Source organism: Lissotriton helveticus, chromosome 1_1 (assembly GCF_964261635.1).
Source record: "Lissotriton helveticus chromosome 1_1, aLisHel1.1, whole genome shotgun sequence".
NCBI lineage: Eukaryota > Metazoa > Chordata > Amphibia > Caudata > Salamandridae > Lissotriton > Lissotriton helveticus.
The window spans coordinates 1,628,387,171-1,628,406,068 of NC_136057.1; the positions used below are offsets into that span (position 1 = coordinate 1,628,387,171).

Genomic DNA, 18,898 nt, shown 5'->3' on the forward strand with positions numbered 1-18,898 from the left:
ATGCTTAATGGAAGGTGTCCATTTGGGCAAGATGAGCTTGTTTGCACACAATGATGGTCTCCATGCTGGCCTTAACTAGGAGGCCCGTCCTTCTATTCAGGATAACCTCCATGAAACTCGCTTTCATTTGTTGGGTGGGTTCAGGGTGGCATTCCTTTTCTTTGCCTCATGTAAGTTCTCTTCTACAGGGACTCACTTTCCTGAGTTTCTGGCTGCGGCCTAGCAATGGTGGGCTACTAGATGGCGCTGTCAGGAGTCGTAATGCATTCCCATATTGGGGAGTTCAAACTTATAAGCCAGTGAAAACAGACAAAGAAATGATGTAAACCTCCTCCTTCATTCAAACAAGAACTTGAAATATTGTTCAGCTCATGTTTCCGGTCTCCGCCACCAAATTTGGATAACTACTGCTGACCCCCTGCTTGAGCTAATAATTTATCTGTACATCGAGGCAATCCTTCAGATCAGTGTTGGATATGTACAGTGCCAGGAAAGAGACTCATTTAAGCTGCCCTCCCTCAGGCTTGGACCAATCCCCGAATAATAGAACTTGTTGCTGTGCTTACCTTGCGTGACTTGGATCTAGTATGCACTGAAACATGCATGAAAACTAACCGATTGAAGATTTGTGTGGAAGATGCCTTTGAGAACCTTGACCATCCAGGTGGCAAGAGACCCCGGCAGCCCTACAGACCGCCTACCTGATGGCAAAATTGAGATCAAAGAAACACTCCCTTGCTCAAGGAACTATGGAGATGCTTTTTGCATTGTCAGTGGAGGTCCTGCACTATTCCCAAGACATTACCCCTATCTGCCCACACAAATCCCAAGTAAGATCTATGGGTATTTTACCTTTTATATGCCCCTCAGTGTTTGTTCATGACCGGTTGTCTAGAGTCAGCTGGTTAATTCTAGAGCCATTTGAAACCTACTTCAACATTTCAGTTCTGACTATATCGCAGTTCGAAGTTTAATATTGGCCTAAAGGATAGGTCCAGCTTTGGAACGAGAAAGTAACCAGAGTAGTCCCCTTTACGGAGTTTTTTCCTGGGGACTCTTTCTATTGCTTGCTTTAGTAGGAGCAACATTATTTCCTGTTGGAGTAACTCCTTTCTGAAGCATCTTTGCCCTTAGTGTCACTGTGGGTATTTTTTTGTCTAGTCACTCAGTGCAATACCTGTGCTATATTATATACAGTATCCATTTGTCCAAGGTGGTGAAATCATTATACGGGAAGATAAACCTTAACTTTCCTAGCCTCAATGTAAAAAGAAGAAGGCAGCTGAACTTAAGGTCACTGACCGGCTGCTGGGCTCTGACCATGCTGGACAACATGGCAGTAGTTACAATAGTTCACCAGAGCCTGATGGGTTGTCTGGTGGGAGTAGCACTGAGGGACTATATCACAGTGGAAACACCGGATAATGGGGTAAGCATCCCACATCATTTATACAAAATACAAGTGCAATTGGATGGGGATGTACCCAGAAACATTAATGTTCTCTTTTGGGAGGACTCAATTAAAGCATACAATATTCTTTTGGCTGAAAAGGATTGATCAGTTAACAAAAGAAGGAGGGAGTGAGAGGATATGCTAGGTTTGTCCTCCACATCAAATATCACATTAAAAATGAGAACCCAGCTATGGCAAGGAGACTAACTCTCCACTGGAGAAAACAGTTTTCTAGTAAAACCATCACCCACCAGGGTAACCCGTTGGTGGCATGCTTCATCATCGGGTCCATTCCGTTCCTTCATGGAGTGGGATGTGCTCAAGCATAACCGCAGCACTTTGAGATGTGGACAGGCTACCACAAAGACGTCCACCCATTACATGGAAAGAAAACACACAGTGCAGGATTACCAATGGGTTATCCTTGAGGACATCAAGGACACAGTGAATTCTGAACCGAAATTGTTCGAAAGAGAACACGGCTATGTTTTTAGACTCAAGACATAGAGGGCCTGAACTATAATATCCCATGGAATCAATTTATTAGAGGATTACTGCCCCAGGAAAGTAAAACCAGTTTTGGCATAATGCACCTTTCTCTCACCTAAGTGGACTATTTAGCTAATTTTACACCATTAACTTATGCAAGTCTACTAAATATATCAGTTGGAGATAAGGGAGCACTGAACCTGATCCCTATTAAATGCCCATAATTTCATGGTTTTCACTTTTGTAACATACCTCCCTCCAACCCTCTATCTTTAATTAAGTATATAAATATATAATCTATTCCAAGAAAAGAAATTCCGTGTATTGAAAACAGGACTTCCACATATCTTTTTATACTCTAATGGAACCTAGTGGATGCTCCATGAACGACGGCCATCTTCGTATTGTCAGTAGTCTAGCCTTTTTTGGAGCACGAGGATGCAACATCCCAAGCTTCAAACTAGTCTTAATCATCCGGCGGTCACTGCATCAGTAATATGCGGTACCCGGCCGTGCACCAAGTAGGTTGCAAGGCAGAGGCTGAGCCTTGGAGTAGTTCGCACAGCACATGCCACCTGTTTGCCTTAATTGTTTTCTCTTGCTTTGGGCATATGCAGATTTAACAAAAATCTCCCCTATGGACAATATTTATTAATGCAACCCACTTTCTCATTAGTGTGTGACTACAGGCTTCCCTCCCTCGTAGAACCATAATGCACAATTCTAGCATCTTATATGTATGTGGTGTGTTTTTTATCGTAATATATGTGTGTGTAAAGTGCTTTTTACATTGGTATAGGTTTGTGAGGTTTTAAAACCACGAATTTGTTTTGCTGGATTACAAATTTCCATTTGGGTTACACTAGATGTGTCCACTCATGATGTTTTTATCTCACATTTTCCTTCACCCAGAGGTGCTAATGACAATGAGATGGATATGTAGGACACAGAAGGAATATGTGTACGGCCATAGTGCTGTACAGTCTAACTCTTCGTTATATCTCCACAGAAATACGGATAGTAATCACCAAGTAGGTGATAAATGTACATGCACTAATTCCTTAGCATGCAATGAGTGTGCCTTCTACGTAATACAGCAGGAGTGGTACCAGGGAGTTAGTTCCACTAGGTCCTGATGAAAAGCCAATACGGGTATTGGTTGAAGCATGTCGACCATGTAGGAAAGCAGGCACATAATATCATGCTCTCCTATCTCTTCCCCCCCCCCCCCAATGTTTTTAATCATACCAGCTAGAAGCCAGAATAAAAAGGTTACACCTACTAGCCAGGTATTTTTTCTCTTCATTTTAGCATTGAAACCCCCTCTTCACTCATATTTTTATCACCATCTCCTTTATCACTGTATAATCTTGAAAGGGCTCCCTCGTAGTCTGTAGGTCGCAGCACGCCCACCTCCGTAGCGTAATGGGATTGACCTGCCGATAAAGCATGCCAGCAACGGGTAATTTTGGTGGATGAGGGTTTCATAAGAAAACTCTGTTTTCCCCAGTGGACCGTTCATCTCCTTGACATAGCTAGGTTCTAGTTTTTTGATGTGAAAAGGATTGATCACCAGACTTTATAATGTAGTGCTCAAACAGAGAAATGGTAATTTCACCTGCTTTTTCTGACCGCTTTCCAGAATCAATTAAACACTCATATGCCGAGGAGTGGGCGCTAACTCTAACTGCTGCATTATATCACAGCCATGTGGGGTGGGATAACGGTTCTTCTTACCATGAGATACCACGGAGAACAACCCCACAACCTCAGAGACAATACCCAATTAAGAATGGACCTAAAAAACAGGTTAGGGAAATCCTCCAACACAACTTGAATGCCAAGGTATAATAGAAACTGGCACCTCATCAATGAATAATCCCGTGTTTCCCCCTGATGAAACCTAAATCATGCATATGGTCTAGTATTAGACTACAGATACGTGTGTGCACAGCTACTAGCACATTTGCAGTACAAAATGCACATAGTCCTGCACTAATAAACAAAATAGTGCGGACGAAATGCAAAGCAACACTAGATATCACAAATTGATTTTTTTGCCAGAATATAACACTTGGAAGCAGATATTTGACTGCATTTGCGGGGGGCATTTTCCGGCGGGGCAAAGGTGCGGACACTTACCTTGTGGCAGGACGCTCCTGGGGGGTTAACGCTGTAGGTCACCCCGCCGCCGCATTCCAGATCACCGCGGCTGGGGGACTACAGCTCCCAGCGAGCTTTGCGAGGACTTCCTGATTCCCGCCCACATCGCGCCCGGAGGCGCTACTTAGTTGGAGTTGCTCCCTCCGCGTCGCGGGACGCGTGCGGGTGACGCCGGGAGAAGCCTGGGACAAGGGCAGGCCCTCTGTGGCCCTCAGAGGCACGAGGAGGCCGGGACGGGCCTCCCCATTTGGCTCTAACGAAGGAGGAGGTATCGGGTTGTTTTGTTTTATTTATCCTTGTTATTGAACTCTCATTGCACCCTTTCTTTGATTTCCCCTCAACATGTCCATCTGGGAGGAGTTGAATGCCTTGTGTGGCACGAACTACGCCCAGGATGTGTCTACCCCCCCCACAGTGGGTAGAGATCCTGATGCGGAAAAAGACAATGACGCTGGGAATTCACCTAATCCCGATAAAATGTGCACTAGCCCCTCATGATCTCCTTTCAATCCACCTCTATTATTGCCGATTGAGACCGTGAACACAATACCTGACCCTGTATCACCACTTCAATTGACCTTACTGGCCCAGATAGAGCAACTGTTAATATCTGCATTATCACCACTGGTCACAGAAATCGACGCCCTGGGAGACAGGTTGACCTGTATTGAAAAAACTATACTAAGGACCTATACTCCAACTGAAAAAACTGCTACACCCATCCACCCCATTTTTCCCAGCAAAAATGAAAAGCTTAAGCCTACGACAAGTACGATAGCTCAAACTCCTGAACCCCTTATGTCTATACCCAATCCAATAAGCCGGAATATCACTTTTAACTCTGTACCTGTACCCCATGGAGTTCCCAGGACCGCACTCCGGATTAACTTACCTCCAGAAGCCGCCCCCTATGTGGCCGTTCTCTCTGGGGTTCCTGCATCAAGGTTGAAATTTGAAACTCACCAAGACCTGTTACACAAAACCATGTCCTGGCTACAACAAAACAGACCATTGCCATCTGTTTTAGATGGTGGAATCCTGAGTGTCAGGAGGGTGGGGTGGCTAGGCACGTCGCCCAAAGATATCCCGGGCGACTTGATTTTAATTAAATTTAAGAGTATGAACATTGTCCCCTATTTGCGATCTTCTCTGCCTAAAGAGGGAGATGGCCCCATTTGCATCTGGGACCTGTATGATTTTTATCCTGGCCCCCGACTCAATTCGCCCAAAATGCAAATGACATTGAACCACAACTCTTGGTGAAAGGGGTTTCTAAGAACTTTGTGCCACTAACCATCTACCCTTTTTCGTTTTTGCACGTACACTGTCAATTTGATTTTAGTTGCTTTTAATAGTTGGATCTTTCTCATTTTGTATATAATCTGCTGAGTCATTTATACATGTATGTATTTTCATTTGCTGCTTTTATGGTTTCAAACAAAAGAAACCGAATAAAGCTTATTTTGATTTGATTTGATTAGACTGCATTTTCTACACAGAGCTTTAAACTTTAATTCTGTCGACTACCCCAAGGGTAGAAGAATAGCCCCAGGCTGTTTTCAGCCAGTGTAACAGAGCTAGTAAAATTCTCTGAAGACCAGGCATTGTCCAATGCCGATAACTTGATAACTTATCTAACAGATGATAGCCTGATGAAACACTGGACAACAGTATACTGCGTAATTCTGGGATTTTCTCACATGGGCTACAAATTTAATAAAAAGAAATAAATAACAATTAAAAAGAAAAATGCCCACCTCAATATTCTTTTTCTGGGATGGTGTTCATGAAGTGAAGGCAAAAGCCTTGTGACACTTCTTAGAGTGCACACTACTTCAACCTACAAATACCTTTAAAATTCTACAATCCTTTTTGGGATTTCTAAATTTTGGCAGAACATACATTCCAGATTATGCAGAACGTTCTGTAAACGCTGACATGATTGCTTCAAAACACTTACACACACATATAAATACAACAAACTTGGTGATCCACATCCTCACTGGGATACTGGGGTATACCTATATTACGTTCAATGAAGGTGACCTACCGATTGCATATCAATCACATTTATACACCAATGCTGAAATGAGTTTTGCAACTACAGAAAAAATACTGACAGCAATACAAACTACTGAGGTGAGAGAGCAAGGGCTATCTCAGGGAAAACACATTATTGTTGTGACTCTGGTATCGACCTTAGAGGAAGTCACCAGAGCAATTGTTCCAAACTTTAAAGCATTACATCTGCGATGGATACAATGGGCTAACTCACTCACCGCAATAGATGTAGATTACATATTTGTTTCTACATTACAAACACAAGCTTTTCTGCAGTATGAACCAGAATATCCTCTGCCTAATGAAATCATGACTCTAGAACAATATGATTACATCATATACACTTGATGGTACTGCCAGTCTTCCTTTGGAACTAAGCACCAAACCCAGCAGCGTGTGGAACTGTGAAAGGGCGCATGCAGAATTGAGAATTCCATCCTGAAAAAACCTACACACAGTCACAAGGTGACTGCATGGCACAGTTGACTGAACTAAAGTCTCTAATTCTGGCATTGGAGACTACAGATCCTAGATTCCCCACACTTCTAGTGTGCGATTCGATTTATTGTGTCCAGTCTTTCAATTAATATCAACTCTACTGGAGCCAGATGGGTTCAGAGATTCCGAAGGGTGCACAATCGAGCATAAAAGGCTTTTGGAACAAGTAGCAAAGCTGAAAGTATGTTTGCCACAGACTCATGTAATACATACATTGAGTCATCAATGTGCCTGCGTTCATGTAGCAGGGAATTCCATAGCTGATGAAGCTGTAAAGAAGCAACAGTTTGCGCCACTGCAGTTGCTGCAATTACTTGTTCAAGTATGTGGATAGCAAAACCAAAGGGGATGATGGATGGAGTGTTGAACAATGAAAGCACCCCCCCAGTCAACTGATCTGGGTTTAATCCATCATCATTATTTAGCTCACTCCGCCACCCCAGTTCAGACATGGCCATATGCAAATCAGTCTGAATCTGTGCCTCTTGGGAACAGTCCAGCCCAAAATGCCAAGCCATGCTTTCCCTGGACCGGAAACAAGCATCCTGGTAACCGGTTTCTGGCTAATCAGCCATCATCAGCCAGGCTAGCTTGACTGGGGGTGAGTGCTTGCATTGTTCAACACTCCGTCCATCATCCCCTTTGGTTTTGCTTTGTTTGCCCTAAGTTGGCAGGGTATGCCCAGACGTGGGTCCCTTGCTCACTTTGCCACTGGATTCAAGCTAGCCTGGCTGATGATGGCTGATGAGCCAGAAACCGGTCCCAGAATGCTTGTTTCCTGTCCAGGGAAGACATGGCTTGGCAGTTCGGGCTGGACTGTTCCCATGAGGCACAGGGTCAGACTGATTTGCATATGGCCATGTCTGAACTGGGGTGGCGGAGTGAGCTAAAGAATGATGATGGATTAAATCCAGATCAGTTGACTGGGGTGAGTGCTTGCATTGTTCAACACTTCGTCCAACATCCCCTATGGTTTTGCCATGTATGAGGATAGACAGACATATCATGGTGGCTGTCAATGCTGCTCATAATGACATCCACTTGCTGAAAGGCTTTCCACTCAAGAACTCCTATAAGTTAGATGCACATACCATTCTGTATGCTAACATTCCGAGAGTGGGGGATAGAGTAATACCAAACACTGATCGTAGGATGGGTTTAATACTAGCTGCACATGAGGGTCTGGCATCTGCTCAAGCAGGGGTGGCAGATAGAATGCCATTACTGCAGCAATGTTACTGATGGCCCAGTCTTACAAACAGACCAAAGGTTTTCTCCTTAAATGTGACATCTGCAAGCAAATGAAGGGTTTCACCGTGGTGCATACACCACAGAACCCTCTTGATTTCAAAGCAAGCATCTGGATTGTGTCGATTTGTATCAATTTGGCCCTTTGAAATCAGATTGGGCTTACAAGTATGGCTTACAAGTATATCTTGGAAGAAGTAGATTCCTTCTCTCAATTCCTATGGGTATGGCCACAGCAGTCGACTGGCGCCTGAAATGTTTTAAAGGATCTGCGATTCTTCATTTGGATATACGTAGTAGGCATAATACATTCCAACCACGGACCGGCATTTAGCTCTAGGGCTTACACAGAGGCCATAGGAGAGAAGTTTGGGTGTGACCCTGCGTTCTCCTCACCATACCATTCTGAGGGAAATTCAGTTGTGGAAAGGAAAAAATGTGAAGGAAAGCAGTCTTTATCAGAGAGGGTATTAGGCTCAGTTCGCAGTTGGGTACATCACTTATATGGGGTCCAGAGGGGACTCAACAACCTGCCTAAAAAATCCCTGCATGGTCGGACACCCTAGGACATCCTTTTTGGAGTAAAGATGTGGGACCCAAACCTCAATACCCGCACAGTGGCAACGGAAATTTATTTATTTTTTATTTTTGGAGTTTTATATAGCGTTAGCCAGACCCGGAGGTATCGGAGCGCTTTACAACATTTGTTCATAACAGTTTAGTACACAAAGAGTGTCTAGGTAAACAGTGAATCAAAGGAGGTTCATTAATCAGTAAACGTCTAGTAGTAATCGCTGCTGAGTTGAAAGTTTGATGTGCGAGTAGGGGGGAGTAGTGTTCAGAGTGAACTTAACGTAATTGCTGGGTCTTCTGTCTTGAGGTAGGAAATTAAAGCAAGGCCGTTGTCACTTTGTGAGGACTCGATTGAGGAAGAGCGCTTTGAGCTGGCTCTTGAAAGCTTTGTAGGAAGAGTTCGTCCTAATATGTATGGGGATGGCATTCTAGATTTTGGGTGCATTTCCGGTGAAGGACCTAGATAGGGTCTTTTGTTTGCAGGTTTTCAGAGGGATGAGTAGCAGAGAGTTGGTGCTTCTGAGGTTTCTTGTCTGTCCAGCTTTTTTGAGTTTGGCAGCTAGATAGGTGGGTTTGCCAGGGTGCAGAGCTTTGTGTGTGAGGCAAGCAGTTCTGAAATTGGCCCGCATTTCTACTGGGAGCCACTTAAGCTCTTTTAGCGCGGGGGTGATGTGTTCGTATTTCTTTATCCCGACACCATTCTGGCTGCTGCATTTAGTGTTCTGAGCGGAGCAAGGTGAAGTTTAGCCGTGCCTGTGAGGGTGGTGATCCCATAGTCTAATCTGGATAGAACAAGGGATTGCGTGGCTTGCTTAAGGTCTGTTTGTGGGATGAAGGGTTTGATTTTGCTCAGTAGCTTTAAGTTGAAGAAGGCACCTCTTGCGGTGTTCTTGATGTGTTTGAAATTATCCAAGTTGGGTCTAGAGTGATACCCAATGACTTCACTGAGTCGGCTGGGATGAGAGTGCAGTCGAGAGCATCAATAGATTTTATCCATTCCGTGATTTGGGGTGTCTTTTCCTTGCTGGCTATGAGAAGGTTTTCCGTTTCGTCTTGATTTAGTTTCAGATGGTTAAGGGACAACCATTTTTATACTTCTCTTAGGGTGATGTTTAGTCTTTGCATGTCCGCTATGGAGGGGGTTTCTAGGTAGATCTGGGTGTCGTCGGCATAGAGGTGGAAGGGAATGTTGGTTTTTTTGAGGATGATGGTGAGTGGCTCCATGTAGATGTTGAACAATGCGGGTGAAAGAACTGAGCCTTGGGGAACACCTCTGATTATAGGGTGTAGGTCGGACGTGGAGCTTCCTATTTTTATTCTTTGGAAGCGGTTTTGTAGGAAGGAGGTGAACCTCTGTGAGACCACCCCATTTGCTCCTACCCTTTCTTGGAGAGTGTTAATGAGTAGTTTGTAGTCGACCGTGTCAAAAGCTGCCGAAAGGTCAAGGAGTATGAGTAGACAGCAGCGGTTCTTGTCCAGTGATTTGTGCACATCATCGATGACATTTAAGATGGCAGTCTCTGTGCTATATCCTTTTCTGAAGCCTGATTGGTGCAGGTCAAGGAGGTGGTTGATGTCCATGTGGTGGGTGAGTTGACGGAGAACACATTTTTCTAGTAATTTTGCTAGGAAAGGAAGATTGGAGACATGCCTGTAGTTATTGGGATTGTTAGGGTCAGCACCAGCCTCTCTTACTAATGGTGTTACCTGGCCTATTTTGAGGCAGTCGGTATGATTCCTATTTCCAGGGAGCTGTTTATAATCTCGGTCCAGATAGGGGCTAATGAGTGTTTGAGCTGTTTTGCCAGTTGAGCGGGGAGGGGATCTTCAAGGTGCGATGAGGGTTTGGATCCGGTGGTTAGTTCAATAATTTCCGTTTCAGTAGTGGGTGTAAAGGTTAGCCAGTTATTGGTTGGTTGGCTAGGTGGGTTTGCATCTTCTTTGATGAGTAGCGGGCCTGCCTTTGAGGGAAGCGAGTGGCCCATCAGTGAGAGCTCAATCTTTAGTATTTTTTCGCTGAAGAAATTGGCAAATATTTTACATAGGTCTTTGGAGGCCGGAATTGCAGCACGTTTTGTGTTGGATGTTTGTTGTCTGATAATGTTGAAGAGTTCTTTAGGGCGGCTTTCGCCTTATTCAGTGAGTCGGAAAAAAAAGGAGGATTTTTCGTGCGCGATGTGCTTATTATATTTCCTACGTTTCTTTCTGAGTAGTTCGAGGTGGGTTGTCGAGGGGTTGTTGTGTCAAAGTCTTTCAGCTGAACAGCTTCTGGGATGAACATAGCAATGTCCAAATAAAACGCACTGCCACTGAGGAAGTGCCAGCACGCGGGTCAGGGATAAAATGTGGACATGAAAGAATTTGGGCCATCTTACAGAGAGCCTGTACTGGTCTTGACTGTTGAAGGTACCAGAACTGTACTTCTTCCATCCCTTGCTGGCCGCAAAGAAAAAACATTTGTCTCCATTGATCTGATCAAGTCACACCAGGAGGCAGATTGTCCATAGTAAGCCATGTGGGCTCCTGGGTAACTACCTGCCTCCTCCCACTACAATACAGGAAGTTCAAATGGAAACCTTAATAACTAATGTCGTTTCCTCTATCCAACAAGGAACAATAATCAACAACAACGAAGTATACCTGCTAACTGTTGCTATGATTATGACAATTGTACAATCAACTAGTACAGAAACACAGATTTCAATTTGGAAACCTTAAAGGAACACAATCTACGCATGAATGTACCACAGATCTAGTCCACTCCCAGTACTACAAAACCTGCTGAGCTGCCAAAAATAGATTTGACTGCCTCTGGCTACTTTATCTACTTTGATGACTTCTCTTTGGATTCATCTGACCCACCGCCACCTCTTACATTCAGGATTAAAGTGCATGTCTATCTTTGGCTGAAGAGGACTTTTTTTTAAAATTTATTTATTGATTTTTTTGACAGCTTACAAACAGTAAAGAACAGAGATATTTTTTGCCATAATACCAATGAGCATTCAAACAGTGTCTTTTGTGTTACATCAAATCATAAATTCTTAGAGAAATAGCATTTGAAGGACAGGAAAAAATTATACCGTAAAACAAGAACCATATACATTTAATTCGTCACATTTTCCTTACTAACCCAGCCAATTAGTCAGCGGAGACCATATTTTAAGCCCATACGCTTTCTTCTTAATGCCCTTAATTTTATATAGAGCTATCTCAAGATGGTACATAGACAACAATTTAGTTTGCCACGTAATGAAATTTGGTGGGGCTTCGTCCAGCTATTGGGATGTGATGCAGGAGCGTTATACCGCCATACATACAAAAATGAATCCTTCCTCGAATGCAGAACCCTGAAATATCGCACCCTCATCACACACAAAAATAACCATAGAAGCTGTTAATTTAACAGGAATACTCGAACTACTTCTCAGAAAACCCTCAATGTCTGTAATGAATTGAGTCAACCTAGGACATCTATAAAACATATGGGTGGCTTCTGCTGCATGTAAATTACAGCGGCTACAATTTGTCCAACGCATTGAGTTCCATTTAGCCAATTTGCCAGGTGTATAATATAATTCAAAAACAGACATAAAATGTTGGCTAATCATTGACCCGTTAAGTAACACGTTCACCGCAATCTCTATGCTCCTATCTAGATCGACTTGTTCAAGATTCAGCTTGTTTTGCCATTTAAGTGCCCTGTCCTCTAAATCGTCCTCCACCTTCTCCAAAAGCAACTGATATAAAGGTCCTATTTTATGATGTCCCTTTATGGCTTCAACTATCTCAATTTTTCCCAGCAATATCATTTGTTTTGCAAGTTTCTGACCACAAAAACTTCGTAACTGAAGATATTTAAAAAAGTCAGCCTGATGCATATGATACTCCTTCTTTAGATAATCAAATGAAACAAAATCATACCCTTGAATCAGATCGCCAAAATTCTGAATCCCTAAATTATACCATCTTTGCATTACCCCATCTCTAAATAGTTCTGGAAGAAAAGGGCTTTTCTGCAATGGAGTATAAATGTTTATATTAGGGCCAATTCTAAATCTCTTTTTTATTGTCCTCCATATGACATAAGCTGAATAAATGGTCTTAAATTTAGTTTTTTTTTTATAGTAGCTGGGCTCAATAATCTGGTTTAAGCATTGCTTAGCCTCGGCGCCTAAAAGCATCTCGTAAATAGAAGGTGAGGGAAAATCCTCACTCGGATCATCAGGGAGAATTAGTACACCCATATGTTGCAGAATCACTACCCAATGATAAAATTGAAAATTTGGAATACTCCAGCCTCCTCTTTCTCGGGGTAACACACATTTTGCTAACGCTCTCCGAGCCCGATGATATCCCCAGAGAAATCTAGAGCACATTCTATTTATTCGGGAGAAATAACTACAAGAAATAATGAATAAATATTTAAAAAAAAAAAAAAAAAAAAAAAAAGGACATTTTGTTTTTCCATGGCTTCAACTTTGGGTTACAATATCATTACTGTTCCTTTTGTTTTGAATTGGTTTTGGGACGGTCTTTTTCCTACTACCAATTAGACCCTACCTCCCATTACGCTCTACAGAACAACTGGTGAACTTTGTTCTGAAGCCACATTTGTCATCGCACCGACAAAGAGGCCTCTCCCTGGTGAACATTTCAGCTGTTCCAGTTCCTGACGAGATTATTTGGGATCAGGTATCGTATGATATACATGGCCCCAATGAACATTTAAAAATTCCTTAGTAGTTTAAAATGTCCTTGAATTATGTCATTACCAAAGTACTGTTTCTGGCGATTGGGACATTGATACAGGGCATGAAAGGGTAGAAGACCTAGAGCATTATACTGTGTGTAATTATGATGAAATGTTTTGTTCTCAACTTCACGGTCATTATTTTCTCCCTAAAGCAAGCATTCCATGTGTGGTTTTCAATTACACACAATTAGAACATTGCCCTACACTATGCGGTAGTTCAAATACATTTGCACGGAAGTTGCTTATTTTTGTGGGTGTTATACATCTGACCCCGCCTCCTTATTACTATAGGCTTGCGCCTTCACCGGCAAAAAAATATATACTGACTGACACCAAGCTGATTTAGTCTGCTTCCTTTCTTTCCCAGCTGTCTATAGCAGGTTTAGACTTTTTGAGGGACACTACAGATGTGAAATCAATTTGGGGCGCAAAAGATTGACAGGTTCATAGAACTGAGGACTTATTTAGAACATGCTTGATATCGCAACAAATGATTTTCCTATACAAAACTGGGCAACAAATGACATTTCTTTGATTAGCTAAGATGAGATTTGAACACACCACACATTTTCACATTCAAATGCTTTGAAAATTGGCAGCAGTTTACAAAATACACTAAGGATGCATTAGATACTATGCTACGTAATGGCACATACAATTCATCAGAACCCAACTGGAAGGGATGGTTAGTTTGGCCACTAGACACAAACCGATGTCAGGCACGATTCCCAGATCACATCAAAGGTTCTTAAATAAGTAGACCTGGCATGCGGTATGTACAGTCTGAACACTTAGGGGTGATGACAACCTACAGTATTGGGAAGATGTGCCTTGATGGGCTAAGGACCTGTACACTTGGCCCTTTTATCTGAAGACCTGGAACTCCGGGACTTTTAATTTGGTCCTCAGAAACCACATAAAAAATGCTTCTTGTATCAAATAATCAATGAAATATGGAAAGTCTTTCAGAATCAAGCTGCCAAGTTAAATCGACAGGGCCAATATAGAAAAAGCTCTAGCAGTGGTTGATAGAGATAGGACTACCTTGTCCTCTAGAATATACTCTTTGGGGAACATGGTGTCATCCGCAATAGACCACGTACAAAACAGGTCTGGATACCATGGGAAAACAACAATGATGCAGAAGGATAGATCAAAAAGGAAGTTATTTCTGGAGGGAGAATTGAAGTTACAAGGACTTAAGTTAATGTCCAATTACTTATTTTACTAAAGAAAAACTCTTAAGAGCAGTCCAAAACGAATATTTGTATACATACTTGTTTTGAATAGGACAATGCAAATAATTATATATACACAAATTATATATACAAAAAAGAACAAAAACAACACATATATCTGAACAAAGACATCATTCCTCGTTACCCTTATTTGATATTACGGATGCAAGAAAAAAATTCCAAACAATGATTAATAGTAACAATCTGTAAAAAGAAGGAGAAAGCCCTAAAAGGTAATACACAACCGAGGAAAACTTTTTAAAACCCTCTATCTGAATAGGGATGTGTAATAGTTTCTGTTCAATTCATTTAAACTTTTGCAGGGCTTCTCCAGATTGTGGAGTCCACGCGTTTCAGCCCATATGTTTTGGGCCTTATCAGGACTGAGGCAAAAAGGAAACCTTTTCTTATTCAAACTGTCTCAAGGACAGGGAAGAGGAGCCAATTGTATAGAAATTATTTATTGTTTTTAAATCTGTGTTGTGGTAGCACTTCATAAAATTATTAGACTTTGTGATGCTGCACAAATAAATTCCCAGGGTCGTTATGGATCTATAATTTTTGGCAAGTCGCAATATTAATACACGCCGCTGGAAATCTAGCCATCTGCACCGGTACGGCTCAATTTCATGAGTCACGTCATGGGCAGTCACAGCTTAAGTCTATGGTACTATTGAGCTGGACACCACAAACACTGCGTTCTGGACACGTACCATGGTGTCATAATGCCACAATTCTATTTTCCCCTTACAACCTTACAAAGCAGCAATTATTCACGGAATTATGTTACACATAAAAAAAAACAAGAGAAGTTATCTTTCAAGTTTGCTGAAAACACCATTTGTGGATTGGATAATCCATAGGTACATCACCCTGCTGATTTCAAAATTAAATTTTCAGTACTGTCTGCAATACCACCAAGTGGGCAGATAAGACGCATTAGAGGAGTGTGGGGTGGGGGGGGGGATGGGGGGTGGTTATAAAAGAGTATTAGGAACGACCTTTCAAATTCCAGTATCAAAACAGGGAGACTGAAGTTTTCTGTGGGTCAGACTGCGAGAATAATGTAAGTGGATCCTTAGTGCGCAAGGACTTTTCACTTCTTGGAGCCTTAACTGCTTCCGTGGCAAACTTATCTTGCTCTTTGAAGATGGCTGTGCTACGTCCGGCTTTCTGATTGCTTACTGATGGGAGTTATCTGAAGCTGAACAGTGAAGGCACCGCAACTGATGAATCCGCAGTAAAGATTTCCTGCCACTCGGTGGGCGCAGGGTGTGGTGGATGTTGCCGAATAACCTGCGTTGGATATGGAGCCTCAAAGAAGTGTGGCCACCATCTTTGGTGGTTCAGCCATGCATCCCATCACTCAAGAGGTTTAAGTACTCTCAGTTTTAATAATTTTGTATTGTTCTAGCAAACATCGTTGTAACAGAAAGGGAACTATTTAGCTTATATTATACCGCAATAGATCCTTTGATGCTAACCATGAAAGTTAAAATCAAATAAACAAGATTCAGGACTTGATTCCGATATAGTCCTTACATGGATACTTTGTAAGAAGTTATGCTTTGAACACAATACAAAATCTACTCTACCTTTTCTCTTCCTCAAAGAAGGAGGCCCTGCCTTGGTCCAGGATAAAAGGGCACGTTGATAAAGTGCAGTCGTCATCTGAAAAACAATACAACTTTCATAAACACAATTTCAGATTGCTAGCCGTCCCTTCAGTGGATGCATCACATCTACAAAACAGGACTTCAAAAAGTAAACAATCAAGTCAGCACCCATAATGCATCATAGGATGTCAGCAACTAAAGAAATAAAAATTACTGTCATATTATCCAATTCTATAATAGTGTTGAAATGAATGATTAATAACTGTCTTGTTGAATATGAGCACACGTAATACATAGGCTTTCACAAATGTTCATCAAAGTCTGTTAGAGTCTGCACCTTTTAATTGTCGCAAGGCCTCCAGCAATAATAGACTTCATTAAGGGGAGAGGACTCTGCTTAACTGCTAGGGCGGTCGCCCTCGAATTTGGGGAACTGGATTCCAGTCTCGGCAACGACGCTGAACATCCTGTGATTCTGGGCAAATCACTTAATCTCCCCATGCCTAATATAAAATGAATGGATCCTCATGTAATGCAACTGGTGCTATGTAAAGCGCTCTGATACCGGATACCTTAAGGTCAAGTTTGCGCTATATAAAACTATTAATAAAAATAATTATATAATGTTACTTACCCAGTAAGCATCTGTTCTTGGCAAGTAGAGCTGTAGATCCACATATGTTGCATACTCCTGCCATTTAGTGTTGGGCTTGGATGCTTGCAAGTTGTTTTTCTTCAAAGAAGTCTTTCCAGTCACAGGGTAAGGGGACTCCTCCTTTCGGCGATAGTGCGCATGAGCATCAAAACCATTGTTAGTTTGTTTCCCACAGAGGGTGAGAATGGAGTTAGTAAGTGTAGAAGAGAGATATCCATGCGTATGTAATATGTAAATTGAGAACTGCAACAACTACAGGTCACCGGGTAGGCGGTGGGCGCATGTGAATCTACAGCTCTACATGCCAAGAACAGATGCCTTACCATTATCTGTTCGAGGGATGTGAGTTGTAGATTACATGCTTTGCCTAGACTATAAAGCAGTATGTCACCAGAGCGGTGGCTAACCTGTAGTTGTAGTGGTCTGAAACAATGTTTTGAGTACTGCCTGGTCTACATTAGCTTGTTGCCTCGCTAACACAGCTACACAATAATGTTTGGTGAATGTCTGCGGTGTAGACCATGTTGCTGCCTTACAGATTTCAGCTAGGGAAATATTCCCCAAGAAGGCCATAGAAGCCCCTATTTTGCAAGTGGAATGAGGTTTGGGGGTACTGTCAAAGTTCTCTTTGCTTTCGTAGAACATGTCTGGGTACATTTTACAATCCATTTTGCTATGCATAATTTAAATATGGTATTGCCTTTGTGTGGTGGAGCAAAAGCAACTAAGAGTTGCTTTGTCTTGCAAAATTCTTTTGCTCCTTCATCGTAATATAGTAGAGCTCTTCTAACATCAAGGGTGTGTGGTGCTCGTTCTGCTACAGATTCAGGTTGAGGAAAGTACACGGGTAACTAAACAGATTGGTTGATATAAAAGGCATAAACTAATTTAGGGAGAAATGTAGGATTGGTGCGAAGAACCACTCTGTCTCTGTGAAGCTGAAAGTAGGGCTCTTTTATAGTTATGGCTGGAGTTCACCAACTCTCCTTAGTGAAGTTATTGCGACAAGGAAAGCAACATTCCATGAGAGGAATTGTAATTGGCACCTATGCATTAGTTCAAATCGTGGACCCCTTAGCCTGGTAAGGATTATGTTTAGGTTCCACACTGGTGCAGGTGGGACACTTGGTGGTATCACTCTTTTTAACCCTTCCAAAAAAGCCTTAAATCACTGGTATTCAGAATAGAGTTATGTTTTGTAAGTATGCAGCTACTACTGCCAGATGTAAGCGAATGGATGTACAGGCTAGTCCAAATTGCGGTAAATGTAACAGGTAACATATGATGTTCTGTACGGAAACATTGAGAGGATCGATATTGTTATTGGTCCAATAGATATCAATTCGATTCCATTCTGCTGCACAACAAGCCCTGGTTGTGGGCTTTCTAGCCTCTTTTAGGATATGCATACAGTCTGGTGGTAGGTATAAATAACCAAACTATGACTTCAGGAGCCAGATCGCCAGGTTGAGTTCTTTGGGATTTGGATGCTGGATTTCTCCAAGGCTCTGAATGAGGAGACTGGAGGGGGGATGCAGCTTTGGTGTGGAACTTTTGGCAGCTGCAGTAGGATGGTGAACCAGGGTTGACTGTGTGGGAGCTAGGACAGCTGGTATGAGGAATGTGTACCTGAGCTTCTGAACCACCAGTGGAATGAGTGAGAGAGGCAGAAAAGCATAGGAAAATATCCCTGACCATTACATCCATAGGGCATTGCCCATGGAGAGCGGGTGTTGGAACCTGGAGGTGAAGCTTGGGCATTTTGTGTTTTCTGCTGTGGCGAACACGTCTATCTGAGGAAATCCCGATTGCAGAAAGTAGGTGAGGAGAACCTGAGGATAAAGTTCCCACTCATGGATTTGCTGCCTCGGTCTGCTGAGAAGGCAGGCAATCTGATTGTTAACTCCCGGAAGGTGTTCTGCCACAAGATATATTCTTTGGTGAATGGCCCATTTCCAAATGGCTTATGCTAGGCGTGACAGTTGGAGAGAGTGTCTCCTCCGCCTGCTTTTGTATATAGTACATTGCTGTCAGGTTGTCTGTGTGCACTAGGACAGATTTGCCTACAAGGTGAGTTTGAAAGGCTTGGAGTGCTAGAAACACTGCAAGCAGCTCTAGGTGGTTCATATGGAGATTTTTGGGCTTTGA

General features: G+C 42.4%; 1 protein-coding gene across 1 annotated transcript in view; it reads right to left on the minus strand.

Moving 5' to 3' along the window:
• Positions 1 to 18,898, minus strand: part of LOC144764805 (uncharacterized) — a 581,674-nt gene that overhangs the window by 281,716 nt on the left and 281,060 nt on the right. Inside the window, exon 5 of the mRNA XM_078650300.1 lies at positions 16,075 to 16,150. Within this exon, the coding sequence (XP_078506426.1) occupies positions 16,075 to 16,150 (76 nt within the window). The remainder of the gene's footprint in view (positions 1 to 16,074; positions 16,151 to 18,898) is intronic.